The sequence below is a fragment of the Mirounga angustirostris genome, unplaced genomic scaffold, assembly GCF_029215605.1.
Source record: "Mirounga angustirostris isolate CCGP_5_RB_7025 unplaced genomic scaffold, mMirAng1.0.hap1 SCAF_2, whole genome shotgun sequence".
In the NCBI taxonomy this organism is placed as follows: domain Eukaryota; kingdom Metazoa; phylum Chordata; class Mammalia; order Carnivora; family Phocidae; genus Mirounga; species Mirounga angustirostris.
This window is the reverse complement of record NW_026991710.1, coordinates 151410785-151425520: the sequence shown is the minus strand read 5'-3', so window position 1 is coordinate 151425520 and position 14736 is coordinate 151410785. Positions and strand designations below refer to the sequence as shown.

General features: G+C 43.5%; 1 protein-coding gene across 4 annotated transcripts in view; it reads left to right on the top strand.

Moving 5' to 3' along the window:
• Window positions 1-14736, top strand: part of MSRA (methionine sulfoxide reductase A) — a 525135-nt gene that overhangs the window by 479297 nt on the left and 31102 nt on the right. For 3 of the 4 annotated variants that reach the window (XM_064585322.1, XM_064585320.1, XM_064585318.1), the window contains one exon: window positions 482-5373. The exons of the other annotated variant lie outside the window; for it this stretch is intronic. In XM_064585322.1, coding sequence (XP_064441392.1) covers window positions 482-565 — 84 coding nt within the window. In that variant the 3' untranslated portion in view covers window positions 566-5373. Of the gene's footprint in view, window positions 1-481; window positions 5374-14736 lie in introns of those variants that run through there. 4 annotated transcript variants of the gene reach the window in all.

Sequence of the window (14736 nt, the reverse complement as noted above, 5' to 3'; positions counted from 1 at the left end):
ATAGGAACTGACCCAAAGAAGAAGCAGATAGGGAGAGGAACCTGAGCTCAAAGTGGTCCCTTTGGGTTGAGGTCAAGCACCCACTCCCCATCATGTCTTTTTGCCTCAATGACAAAGGAACTACCATATGGCTTAGAGAACTACCCAAATTTGGACTTAGTGAGGACAGGATGGAGAGGTGTTCAGGAGACTCTCAAGCCCATCCTCTTTGAATCCAGAGCTCCCCACAACTGGGTCTCTATTGGATCTCAGCCTAAGTGTACTCTTCTCACTCTGCAGAAGGTGTCAACTCTACGGTCCTAAAAAGGTATTTCATTTAAATCCTTAAGAAAGTAAAGAAAACCCATGATGACAAGTTCTGCAAGTTCTGTCCTGGGGCCCATGGCTCATAAAGATGGATTTGAATCATGTCAGAGCCTTTGAGTAATTCACTGTCTATCTAAGAGGTGAACCTAACACCTAGAATGTTTATTCTCCGCAGATGAGGATATTTCCCTTTTTGTATATTGCTGAATTCTCAGAGCCTAGAACACTGCCTGGAAGGGGATCAATGAATATGTGCTGAATGACACAAGAGGAACTCTAAATTAAGAAGGTGGCCTTTTTTGAAGTTCATGAAAAGCTTCCAAGGGTAATTCCCCATGAGGAATTGTAAAACAGCTCTGAGCTTTGGGACCATGTGAGAATCAATGTATTGTCATTTGTGTGCCTACTTAGAAGACTGGCACTGACTGGAATTTTTTTTCTGTTCTTTAGATTTTGGAGTAAGACACATTGACCAAAAAAAATGACAAAAGTTCACCATTTTATGAGTTGGTTGGGCAAAGTGGTGGGTGTAGTTTACAGGTTGACTCTATAAGGACAAATTTATATTCAGTTTATCCCCTTCTCCTTGGCCTGGATCAGTGGTTTTCAAATATTTGGGCCACCAAACCCTTTGTTATAGGGGAGCAGAGCTGACACCATCAATTGAAACAGAGCTGCTCTGCTGACATTACTGTGGACTTCTTGGAGCCCAGTCCATTTTGCCACCCCTTTGCCCATCAATATGTCCCTCAAAATTCCTCCAAGTCACCCTTGGACTCTGAACACTTCTTCCTGGGTTATCCACTGAGACCCTATTTAGGGTTTGTGTTCTATAATATGGACATAAAATTTGCTACAGGAGCCCAAGAAGGCCAAGGAAGAATGATTCACATGTGGACTGAGATTAAGGTTCATCGTGGGTCTTTAAATGAGAACTGTAAGTTTCCAAACCCACCAGGTAGACTTCCTAGAGCTAGCAGAGCCTCCAGAGTTTACTTTCTCATTGTAAACATCAACCAGGTTGCCATCCCCCACTGGGTTGGGCTATAGTAACTCACTGGTAATACCCCATCCAGTCACCCAGCAGTTTTGCCATCTCTCTATGTCAGTGACCTCTGAAAGACAGATGGGTACTTTCTGGGCATCCAACTTAAATGGAGATTTGAGCAAGAGCAAAGCAATGTCATTGTCCAAGAACCAGCTGTCAAAATAAGGGTGAGTAATTAGCTTGTCCACTTTCATCCTCTTCGAGTTCTTGGTGCCAACATTTCTTTCACTATGTATAATCTCCAAGCCAGATCTTATGTAAAAACAAAAGAAGGAGAAAAAAGGGTAAGTGGTGGAAGGGTTAAAAAGGTGGGCCTTAAGAGAAAATAATCCCACCAGTGTGAGACTGTGATCCTGAGAGCTGGAGGGATGGAGGCATCTGGGACCATGCACTTGGGCCCTGACTGGGCAGAAGAAGACAGACCTGAGTTCCAGTCTTGCCCTGTTGCCAACCAGCTTTTGCCTTGATGGCCTCGTGGGCAAATTCACTTGTAAATTTTATTAACAGATGTCTGAAAGTCATGCTATGCACAAGTCATTGAAGGACTTGATCTTGATTTACAAGAAGAGGTGGACTAACTACTAACAAACACCTGGGAAGTTTCTCAAAAATACTGATGTATGGACTTGAGCTAAGATAGCACCTCAGGAACTTCTGCCATGCAACCAGGTCTGGTGCCCTGCCCTTGGGTCCCAATCCCTTCTAGGAGTCTCTGACTCTGTGGTCACTGTCAGCTTACTTTCCCCCCAAGTAATAGCAAATACTTAGGGAAGTACTTTCCAAAGGTTTGGACCGGGACCACATGCACTTGGCAAGATGCTGAGAAGTCCAAAGAACACTTGTTCTGCCATTTGGGTCCCATGAAGTAAGATGTAAAACATCCTAGGAGGAGAACAGCGTCTGCACTACTTGCAAAGTGTGATATTCAGTCACACAGACATATAGTTAACCTCCTGGTATTTCATTTTGTGACTGACAAAACTGGGTGGAGTTTCCAGGAGAATAATAAGCATGTAAGGACAAATATTCTACCACATTGGTTAAAAAAAAACTCTGTTTGGAATACTTACTTACTTCTGTTTATGAAGCAATGGGCCGCAGTCAAAATCCACCACATGCTGAGGATCGATCCTCCACAGAGATGTTTCCCGTAGTAAAGAATACTCACCTGCCATGGAAAATCTGTAAGGTCTGCAGGTTCCCCGCCTATGATTTCCAAAGTTTCTGATTTCTCAGGTTTGCTACTTTTTCTTTGGCCACATGTCACTAAAAGCAAAAAGAAAGAAGAGGGACAAGAGAACCAGGGCCCAACAGTCAAGGTTGGTTGGCTTGAAAGAAACTTAAATACAGTGCCCCCTTCTTCTTGCCTCCCCAGCACACAGATAGCAATGGCTTAGCCAGGTTAACACCAGGTGGGAGATCCATCAAACAAGAATGATGCTTCCTAATGCCTATGAAAGTCATCAAAATTGTAATATTGTGCTTATGGGGGAACAATGACTCCTTCCTTCACCATAGCTTTGCTTTTTGGAAGGGTATCCCTCTGAGAGCTTGTGGGAAGGGAGACACAACCACAAACCCTGGAGCTGGATCTTGTTTTTGCCTCTCAGTAAGGAAGCCCAAATGGGAGTATTCATTTATTTGAAATAGGGCCATGGTATGGTGTCTTTACATAGATCATAAAATCCTTTTTAGCTCTGGACTCATATTTTCAACTTCTATACCTGGATGACACAGACATCAGAAATTCTACAGGCAAAGGAAAAGTGATCAGCCCCTCCCTTCCTAACTGATTGCTCTCCTGCATTTCCTATTATGATTAGTGGCACCGTTTTTCACTTAATTCTAGGCATTCCAATTGCACCTTAAAAGGAATAAAACTTTTGGCATTTCCTTTGTGATAGGATTGTTTTGAGATCTTTTGGTGTCTTTCAAGTGTCATTTGAGTAATGAGAAAAATAAATATCATAAAATCTAAAATGTTGAGTGCTTACTACTTGCCAGGCACCATTCTGTTTTGCATAAAACAATTTAATTCTCACGTAAACTCCATGAGATAACTGAAATTATTATTGCCCCAATTTAAAGGTGAGCCAATAAGGCAAGTTTAATGCTTAGGACATCTGGCCAAGACCCAAAAGCTGTTATGCAACTGAGCTAAGATTTGAACCTAGGCAGTCTGGTTCCAGAGTCTGTTTTCATTACCACTAGGCCTTCTACGTGTTAACCATGTTTATGCATGGGGAGAAAAGACAATGACATTCAAAAATTTCCACAGACAAGTATAATATGAAAGGTATATCTATTCAAACCATCTCCATACCACACATCACTACCATCCACGTTACCATCACCAAATACCACCATAGCCATACCACCCCGCCACCACACAACCCTACCACTACATATCCCCACCATATGTCCCCACATCACAGGTCATCACAGCACACAACCTCATGACCACACAACCTTGCCACCATCCAACATAACATACAACCTCACCACCACATGTCCCTACCACGTCACCCTCATCACACCACTCATTACTACCACATTTTACCATAACCACTGCCAATGACCAGCACTGCTACTGCTTATCTCTGCCTCTGGGTTTCTCTCCTCCAACTTTCTTGGCTCTTCAGCTCCCCAGAAGTACCCTGCTCCTTCCTATCTCAGGGCTTTTCCCCATGCCTCTGCCAGAAAGACAGGCTCCTCCCTCATCTGTCTTGCCCCTCTTTGCCTTTTTAATTCCTGTGTATCCCTCACATTTTAGCTCAGTTATAAAGTCCTTTTAGAAATCTTCCTTGCCTTTCAAGATTATATAACCTACTGTCAGTATAACTTTCTTTTCTGACACCCTACTTTCCACTCAGAACACTAACAACAGAAATTATATATTTGTGAAACTGCTGAAGTCTATTTCCTCCATTAAATTCTAATCTCTATGAAGGCAGAAGGCATGTTGCATGTTTTGCTAATTTTCATATCCCCATTATCTGACTTAGAGACTAGTACATGGTGGAAACCCAATACATGCTTATGAATAAATGAATGGATGGATGGTTGGATGGATGGACGGGGAGGGAAGTAAAGGTCTTAATATCAGTGGTAAAATCCTTGACCTACTAATGACCTGTACAGGTTATCAGGAATTGAGGGACCTTAGTTCATACCTACAGAGTCAGCTGTCTTTTGAGTTCCTAAATCAGAAAGCCTTGGGCAGGGGGACAGTAGGTGGCCCATAGAGGTGTTATTTCATTTGAAGATGCAAAGAGAGAATAAGGAACTGGTGCCCAGGAATATCTAGTTCACCCACATTGCTCCTGTCAAAGGAGATGTTTTGGCATTCCCAGTGGAACACCACACACGGCAAGGACCCTGCACCCCAATCTCTGATGGAAATGTTGAGTTTTCAGGGCCAACAGGGAAATCTTAGAATTAATATACAATAAGGCAAAGTTGGATCTCTGGGAAATTTTCTAAATACTTAAATAAAATAATAATTTATGAAAGTTTAAACAAAATTACTGATGATTGGGAGTCAGATTAGATTCATAGTTAAAAATCCCTAATATATCAGTCTTTTGCGACATAGTAACTACTACTTTTTGAGCACCTAGTATGAGTCAGCTTCTGCATTGTGCATGTGTGTGAGACATTTAATATTCCCAGCAAACCTCTAAGATATGTTTTATTATTCCCATTTTATAGATGAAGAAATAATCTCTGAGACATCATGTGATTGCCCATGATTATTTAGCTTGTATGAGACAGATAGGGATTTTTCAGTCACGTGTGTCTGGTTCTGAACTCTAATTATCTATTCTTCTTGCCCGTAGCTTTCATGGTATGTCTATATTTCAACAAAGCCTCTGCTCAATTCTTTGGGAATCTTATTTGGCTAAAATGATGGTATGTGATTTGATGATTGCTCTCTAAGGTGAACGTCAAACAGATTGAGACATTACATCCAAAGCATTGATCTTCAAATCTGTGTGTACCTGCAATTCTGGAATGAGGTGGAGAAAAGATTTCACCTGGAGAGCTAAGTCTGATTGGGGGGCAGTGTCTATCTGCAGTCCTCTATGTAAAACAGGTCCAAAGGTGCATCTAAGCTCAACAGAAAAAGGGACTATGATATATCAGTAGTTTTTGCTGAAGGTCTGGGAGTATTGGATTGGCAGTAGGATACCAAACCAAGCTAGTGCTAATAGATACCTTTAAAATTTAAATGGGTAAAAAGTCATCTTAAACTTGGGGGAAAAGTACACAATAATGCATGACATGAAACTGAGCAAGAACTAATATTACAGATTACAGAATTGAGATTGAAAATTATCTGGCCAGATCTGAATCCTGGGCATGAACCATCAATATCAAACTCAATAACGAATAGACTTGCAACTCCAGGTAGAAAAATAATACATCCAAAGCTCTAGATTGTGAAGGGAGGTTGGAAGTTTTCATATGAAAATATCAACCATAAGATGCTGACAACATGACATCACTGCTAAGCTCTCTGCCTCATAGATGGCAGCATTTGAATGGTTGTCAGTCTGGAGCCACACAGGTAAGAATGACATTAACAAATGGAGTCTATTCAGAGATGAGTGGCCAACATAAGAAGCCTTATAAGAAACATGAAAGGAAAGAAGACTCAGGCCTTCAGACTCTTGCAGGATTTTCTTAAAGATGAGGCATCAGGGTTGTTCAGATCCACCATCAGTGGGTGGAAACTGCAGGGTGGTATGAAAAATCTTACAGAAGTATAAAAATTCTGCCATATAGTTATATTCTACTTTGTTGGCATTTGCACAGAATTGAGCCTGACCTAGACAATCTGAGACCCGTGCACATGAAGTTCAGGAGAGTCCCTGGGAACCCAATTGTATATTATTTGTATTAAATATTTGTATATTCTTTGTGGAATTTCTCTATAGTGGAACAGGCCACTTGTAGAGTCTTTAGTTTTCTCAAGGAGTGCACTTATGATGAGCACCAGGTGTTGTATGGAAGTGTTGAATCACTATATTGTACACCTGAAGTTAATATTACATTGTATGTTAAGTGGAATTTAAATAAAAACTTTAAGAAATTAGGGGATTTAATTAAATTACCTCTAAGTTTCTTTCCCGTTCTAAAACACTACTTTTACAGTTCAAAATGGTGAGGGGGAAATATTTTTACTTGAATTACATTAATGTAAAATGTCATCTTTATTCAAATTCTTATATATAAATTTTAGCTTCCTTATTCTTAATTTTTCCTTAAGAGGTATATGATTTCAATTACAACATTTTAAATGCTTTATTGATATTGATGTCAGGCTGCCAATCATCATGCATACTGAAATGTCCATGTATTTACATGAAAAGTCTCATACAAGTACAGTAATTTTTTCATATTTTCATATGCTAATGGCTCAACTTTGTTGAAAATTACGTAGAATTGGGATTGACTTGAAAAATAGAAGACCTGTGGTTGTGAATTTTAAGAGAGTCCCTAGGATCCCAAGGGGCTCTATTTTCTGTAGATAGAGAAAGAAATGAATTTTTGGGTCTGTCAGCACCACAGAGCAAAATTCCACGGGGGTTTGGGGGGGTGGGCAGAGATGTCCCTTTGCAAGTCCCACCTGAATATAACTGAAATAACTTCAGACTCTAGAATTTTCCCAAGTGACTGATTGATCCAGACCCAGGGATCTGACCAAGCAGATTAAGATAGGAAGGTCTCATTTCGGCTTTTTAGTCCAAAGTGGTTTCTCTTTGCCCATACTATCCAGGTGTCTCAGAAAAATATTCTTTCTCCCTAAAGATTCTACTGATATGTTGGTGACTATGAGAGAAAGAGAATGACTGGAGAGACAGAACTCAAGTGTGCAGAAGGTGCTGTGGTCTTAATATGAAAAGTTCCTGGCTCTGTCCTGGGTGGCAGGGCACCTGGTAAAGAGGGAAGGAGGTGGGGTTTGGAGTCAGAAGTTCTGAGTTGGCTGCATTGTTTGCTGGTTGTGTGACTTGGAGCCAGTGATTTAACATCTCTAAGCTTCAGTGTCCCCATCTTTAACACAAATATAAGTATTAACACATGCTGTGTTAATGTAACATTTCATGTAACATTGATTTAGAGGGATGGCATTTGGCTTCACTTTAGTCTGGAACAAGGAGAAAGAGGTCTGGGTTTTGCCCAAGACCCTTGGTAAAATCTGGGGTCATCTCTGGGCAAAATTTTAGTGGGAGAATGTACTTCCTAGTTGTCTTTCTACATCAATGGCCATACTTATGCTCTTCTGCTGAATCCTCCTGCCCTTCTAAAACCCAAGTCTCAGTCCTCAGACCACTTCTCTCTCTTTGCATTTTAGCTAGGGTATCTCCTCCCAGCCATAACTTCCAATATTATCTTTATACAGAAGATCTCACATTTGACCTCTCAGACCTCTCCACTCAGCCCTCAACTCTTAACCAACTGCCCTACTCAATATCTCACAAGAATGTCTAAGAGGCACCTCAAACTTAATGTGGCCCAATGGAACTATCAACTTACCTGACCCCAGTCCAAATCTTCCTTCCTGTAAGTTGTCCACAGTTCAGTAAATGGTACCTATATGTATCTGTTTGCTTAGGCAAGAATATCATCTGGGAGTTATCCTTGACTCCTCCTCTTCTCTGTCTCCTGGCATCCAATGCATCAGCCAGTATAGTCAGCATTGCCAAAAGATATCCAAAAACCAAACCCTTCCCTCCATGCCTCCTGCTCTAAATCCATCCAGGCCATGATCCCTTCATACTCACTCACTCTTGTCCCTGCACACTTTATCCTCTGCAGCAGCCAGTTTCTCTTCCTCAAGTATCTCTCATTTCTCACTCTCCTGTTTAGACTCTCTGATGGGTTCCCATTGTAACCAGAATCAAATCCAAAGTCCTTACTGTGCCTTTATGAGGTTCAGCATGATCTGGACCCCACTGGCCCCTCTGAGGCCATCTCTCTTCAGTGCCCTCTTCCCATTCATTCTGTTCTGGCAACACCAGTCTGTGTGCCTCCAAAACATACTGAGCTCATTCACTGCTCAGGGCCTTTGCACTTGCTGTCACATCTGCTTCTTGTCTCCTTCTTATCAGATGGATCTCAAAGCCTTCCTGAGGTTTCCTGAAAGCCCTTGTGAGACCACCTACTAGTAGTGTCTCAACAACCACCTATAGGCCTTCCATCATATAAGCCTATTTTCGTGCTTTATATCATTTAATAGGAACTGAAATTAACTTATTTACTCATATTATATGTTTAATACATTCTTCCCCTCATTAGATAGTAAAACTGCATGAGCAAGGAAACGAGTATGTCATTCTCTGTTATAAACTGACTCCTAAAAACTGACTCCTGGTACATGGTAGATGTTTATAATATTTGTCAACCAACAACTGACTGAACATAACACAAATTTCCAGAAAGTCTCAGGACCCAGGGAGAATCCATAGTAGCTATTAATACACTGCCTTTATTATAGTTATATCATGTTACTGTTTGCATTAGGCCAGTAAGGCTCCACATGATCCTTCAGAATGTTTTCCAAGAGAAGCAGCCTTACTCATGGCCTTGAAGCTGCAGGAATATGGCTAGTTGCATCTCCAGCTTGATGGCTGGTTACCCCTCTCAAAGGGTTTTCTTACATCAGCCATTCACTATGGAAAACTCTGGGACCTAACATAGACATAAAATACACACACACACACACACGCACTCCGCATGTAACTTTAAAGTTGAAGGTGTTGTGGGAGCAATGATCTGAAAGTCTGGTCCGGGTGCCCCCTGCATGGGATTCACTTAAGGGGCTTATCAAAAGTGCAGTTCCCTGGATCCCACTCAGAACTGTGGAATTAGCATCCTAGAACTTGACCTTTTGAACAAGTTCCCCAGGTGATCCTCCTGCACCCCAAAGAGCAAGGGCCCCAGTTAGGCACAGACACAAGAACACCACGAGACACCTACGTGCTAGGGAGCTGTGTGCCCAGGGCAGCAGCAGGGTGACGGGCAGCAGAAGTACCACTCTTCCATCTTTCCATCCTTTCATTGGCTCTGGTCTTTACTCAAGTCAATGGAAAGACTTCAGGTGAGATTGTGCAGATTCAATTCAGAGGGACCAAGTCTGGTTTTGCTCTCTGTGCCTACTATCTCACAGCCTGACAATCAAGGTCACAATGGGGCACTGGGTGAAGCAGTCATGGTCCAGACAAGGCAACCAAGTGGCATCCTGCACCCAGGACCTGATGATTTCCATGAGCCAATCTTTTGGGATGTGGAACTGGGGGCCAGAGGCAAGAGAGTAGGAGGTCTCCACACCAGTTGGGATCCTGTAAGTCGAGGCATCTCAGATTCACTAATGCATCAGGACAAAAGAGCTGAAGCCACTCCCCAGGAGAAAGGATCCGAAGCTTCTGGTCCAAACAGCTCAGGTGATACAGCAGAGTGAGGATAGCCTCGGACTCCTAAAGAAGAAAACTCACATCACCAGGGGGATCTTTGGGGAGCTACTGAACTTTGAGCCTCAGATTGAACTTTGAGCCTCAGATTACTCATCTGTACAATGGAGATAACAATAATACATCATTATATTGTTGGGAGGATTAATGAGATAATGTGTGTATCCTAGCACGGGACCTGGCAAATACCAAGCCCATGACTTTAATTCTCTGCTAATATCATCTCTACTAATGTCTTCTCTCTACTAATTGCATCTCTACAGGCTCTGGCAAAGGAAGGTACATTGACCAGCACTGTCTAAAACAAGACACGCATAAAGTACAGCTCCATGCAGAGTGGCTTTTGTTGATGCAGTTCATTCATTTGTTCACTAGGTTAGCCGGCATTTTATGCAGCACTTTCTACATGCCAGGCTTGTGGGATGATGCAAAGATGAACAATATTTGTTCTCTGTCTCCTAGAAGCTCATACCCATCTGGGAGAGACACGTGACCAAAGACATCAAATACAGTGGAGTAAGGGTATCACTGTGAACTGTAGAGAGGTACCTGACCCAGTCTAGGAGGAGCATGTTTATGTGGTGGTGGCAGAAAGAGGCTATTAGAGAAGATTCTCTAGAGGAAATAAGCTCTGTCTGGGCTGAGTCAGTTTACAAAGAGAAAGAGTATCAGGGAAAGACAGACAGGCATTTGTTGTGGACTGAATGGTGTCCTTCCAAAATTCATCTTTTGAAGTCCAAAACCCTAATACTTCAGATTGTGACCTTATTTGGAAATAAGGATGTTGTAGATACAATTAGTTAAGATGAGGTCTTCCTGGAGCAGGGTTGGCCCCTAATTCAATATCACTGGTGTCCTTATAAGAAGGGAAAATTTGGACATTCAACACAGGGAGAATGCCATGTGAAGATTAGAGTTAGGCTGCCACAAGCCAAGGAACTACCCAAATCTAGAAGAGAGACCTGGAACAGATCCCTCCCTACTGCTTTCAAGGGGGCATGACTTCTTGACACCTTGATTTTGGACTTCTGGCCTCCAGAACTCCAAACAATAAATTTCTGTTGTTCTAAACTACCCAGTTTGTGGTATTTTGTTATGGCAGTCCTAGGAAACTAATGATGGCATTCTAGATGGGTGGAAAACATGTGCAAAAATACCAAGGTGTATGGGAACTATAGGAACTTTATTTTTTTTAAAGATTTATCTCTTTATTTTTTATTTTTTAAAGATGAAGTACTGTATGGTAACTAACATAATAAAAAATTAAAAAAAATATTCTGGAAAAAAAAGATTTTATTTATTTACTTGGCGGGGGGGAGAGGAGCAGAGGGAGAGGGAGAAGCAGGCTTCCCACTGAGCATGACCCTGGGATCATGACCTGAGCCAAAGCAGATGCTTAACTGACTGAACCACCCAGGCACCCCAAGATTTATCTATTTATTTTAGAGAGAGAGCATGAGCAGGAGGGGCAGAGGGAGAGTGAGAGAGAATCCCAAGCAGACTCCATGCTGAGTGCAGAGCCCAACGCAGGGCTTGATCTCAGGACCCTGATATCACCATGCTGAGATCACTGCCTGAGCAGACCAAAAGTCAGAAGCTTAACAAACTGTGCCACCCAGGCGCCCCCTACAGGAACTTTTAAGTTAAACCATATATAATTGCTGTTTTAGTAGCTCCAAAATTGTCTTAATATTGGCAATTTCAAATGGTCCACTAAAATACTGAGCTGGAATAATGTACGAGTTTGAGCAGGAGCCAGAGGTCAATTTATTGAATAAAGCTCAAATCTGAATAGTTTTCCCTACTATGCAGCCACTGAATAATTCTCATGAGAAATCGCCATGCATGTGACAGTTATGCGGGGAGCAAGGGTTATTACTAAAGATTGGCAAGGAGCTGTAGATGTAAACATTCTCCAAAATTCTATACATAATGGATTTCCATTTCAGGGGAAATGACTATGGGCATTTTTCTTTCCCTGGCTGTCTTGAGACTTTAAAATTTATCTTTAAAACTCTTAGAAATATCCTGTCAGAATAAGCAAAAGGCAGATGAAATATTAGGAAATTAGTTCATGTTATTGGGTATAGACTTTTCACACAACAAGCATTTACCATACTTCTCATAGCTGTAAGCAAAGCATCAGAATTCATCCACTTAGCTCATATTTTTTCTATGCCAGGAGGGGGCCTGAAATGGGAGAGAGAGCTTCCTCACCGCTGTTCCTCGGAAAACAGCATGAAGTTGAGTTTCATTGAGGCTATAAATGTTTGTATCCTTTGGGGGTACTGGAGAGCATGTTCATAGGGGGTCGAACAGGGCAGAGATAAAGAATTCCCAGTGTCACCCACAATCCTGCTTAGCTTAACCACCTCGTTTCCATGGCTGGCCTCAGAGTCCAGAACAAGAAAACACAGCATATGCATTATTTTCACTCAAACCCCAAAGAATCCCCAAATCTCCCAGCACATCAGTAAATGAATTCACACCTTTATCAAAACACCATTGTATGAAGACATGTGTCCAAACTAAAATCTCACAATGGTTATAGTGGCTTTATTCATAATTGCTAAAAACTGGTTAACACCCTACATGTCCATCATCAGGTGAATGGATAAACAAACTGTGGTCCAGACAACAGCACCACTATTCAGCAATAAAAAAGAACAAACTATAAATAATGCAGCAACATGAATCTCAGATGCATTATGCTAAGTTGAAGAAGCCAGACACAAGCAAGTGCACTCTGTATGATGCCATTTAGATGGCATTCTTGAAAAGACAAACAACAGGCACAGAGAACACATCAGTTGTTGCTAGGGACTGGGATTTGGAGAAGGGGATGGGTTACCAAGGGACAAGGGGAACTTATTTTGGGAGGGTGGGGAGTTTCTATATCTAGATTGTGGTGGTGGTTACACAGCCATTTGTATTTGTCAGGATTCATAATACCGTACACCTTAAAAAGGTGAATTTACTAAATAAATATAAATTATACCTTATAAATCAAACTTAAAAAAAATGCCTTAACACTTTGCGCTCTTCAAAAAGCCACTGACGTGAACCATAAAAGAATTGCCCAGTTTGTTGAAAGCCTTTTTGTTGTGATTTCAAGGGCCAAACCTGTGGGGGAAAATCATTCTTAAATACTGTCTTAGTCTGCTCAGGCTACCATAACAAAATGCCACAGACTGGGTGGTTTATGCAACAGAAATTTATTTTCACAGTTCTGGAGGCTGGAAGTCTGAGCTCAAGGTGCCAGATTTTTCAGTTCCTGGCGAGGGCCCTCCCCCTTCCAGGCTTTTGCATATGGCCAACTTTTCAACGTGTCCTCATATGGCCTTCCACAGGGAGTGTCCATGGAGGGAGGGATTCAGAGAGAGCGAGCAGGAGCATACACTCTGGCCTCTCTTATAAAAACACTAATCCTGGGGCGCCTGGGTGGCTCAGTCGTTAAGCGTCTGCCTCCGGCTCAGGTCATGATCCCAGGGTCCTGGGATCGAGCCCCACATCGGGCTCCCTGCTCGGCAGGAAGCCCGCTTCTCCCTCTCCCACTCCCCCTGCCTGTGTTCCTGCTCTCGCTATCTCTCTGTCAAATAAATAAATAAAATCTTTAAAAAAAAAAAAAAAAGATAAAAACACTAATCCTACCGCATCAAGACCTCACCCTTATGACCTCATTTAACCTTAATCATTTCTTTATTATTGTAATTACTAGCTTGCTTACTTATTGGGCCCCATCACCAAATATAGCCACACTGGAGGCCAGGGCTCCCACGTATAAATTTTTGGACCATAACACCCATCGGACAGGACACGCCGGTGCCCCCGAGGCCGCAGTACCCGTCGCGGTTCTTGCTCAGGTACTGCTGGTGGTACTCCTCCGCGTAGTAGAAGGTTTGGCCCTCCCGGATGTCGGTTGTGATCAGGCCATAGCCGTGCTCCGAAAGAACCTGGGGAGAGAAAGGCGCCGTGAGGACCGGATGCGGGGCAGGGAGGGTCTGAAGGATCCAGGTTGGGGGTCCGGCCGTGAGGGAGGCAGACGCGGGTGGCTTGGGGTGTGCAGTGGGTCCTTGTGGGCCCGAGCTCTGCCGCTTCCCAGCTGGCTTATTCTGGGCCAGCTCCTAGCGCCCCGTGCCTCAGGTGACTGGGGCCTGAAATCCAGTTTTCTGACTCTGTAATTTGCATGCCACTCATTACACCAGCGCTGCCCCCGGAGCGGGCTGGGAGCCCGGCTTTGGGCCCTGTGGGTCTGTGTGGAAGGGGCCCCAGGGCTTCCCGGGGGAAACAGCAGGGCCATGTGGCTGCCTGGCTGTCCTGGGAAGAATGGGCCTCCCTGAGGGCACTGGAGCAGGGCTGCGGGAGGAGGGGATGGAGGGGCAGGGGCAGGATGGGGCTGGCAGGGCTGCGGCCCCAGCCCAGGGCTGTCCCCTCTGCTGCCAGCTCAGAACAGGCCCCCTGCCCACTCACAGGCTGGACCGAGGAACCCCCACGCGCTGGGGTTCTAGGGAGCTCGGGCCCTGCCTGGGGGCCTTGGACAGCAGGGCGTCATCTGGGTCTGTGCTCTGCCACTCCAGCCCCAGGAGCCTGGGGACTGAGGTCAGGGAAGGACGTGGCCTGAGGGCCTTTGTGGGCTCATCACCGCCCTCTGTGACCTACTTTGAGGCCCGGTGGCATCTGCTGCCCGGGAAAGAAACAGACACGTAAACACAAGTGGGGGAGGAGAGCGGAGCTATTTGGGGCAGGAGACAGATTAAGAAATAGACATTGTTCCCCATGGATCTTAGCCCGTTTCCTTTCCCTTTTGGATTTCAGCTGTGCCCTAATTCTTCCTTGTTGCACGCTGCTCGGGGCATTTGGGCACAAGGCTACAGAGACTCGACCCCGGGTTTGCGGATTCCATTTTGG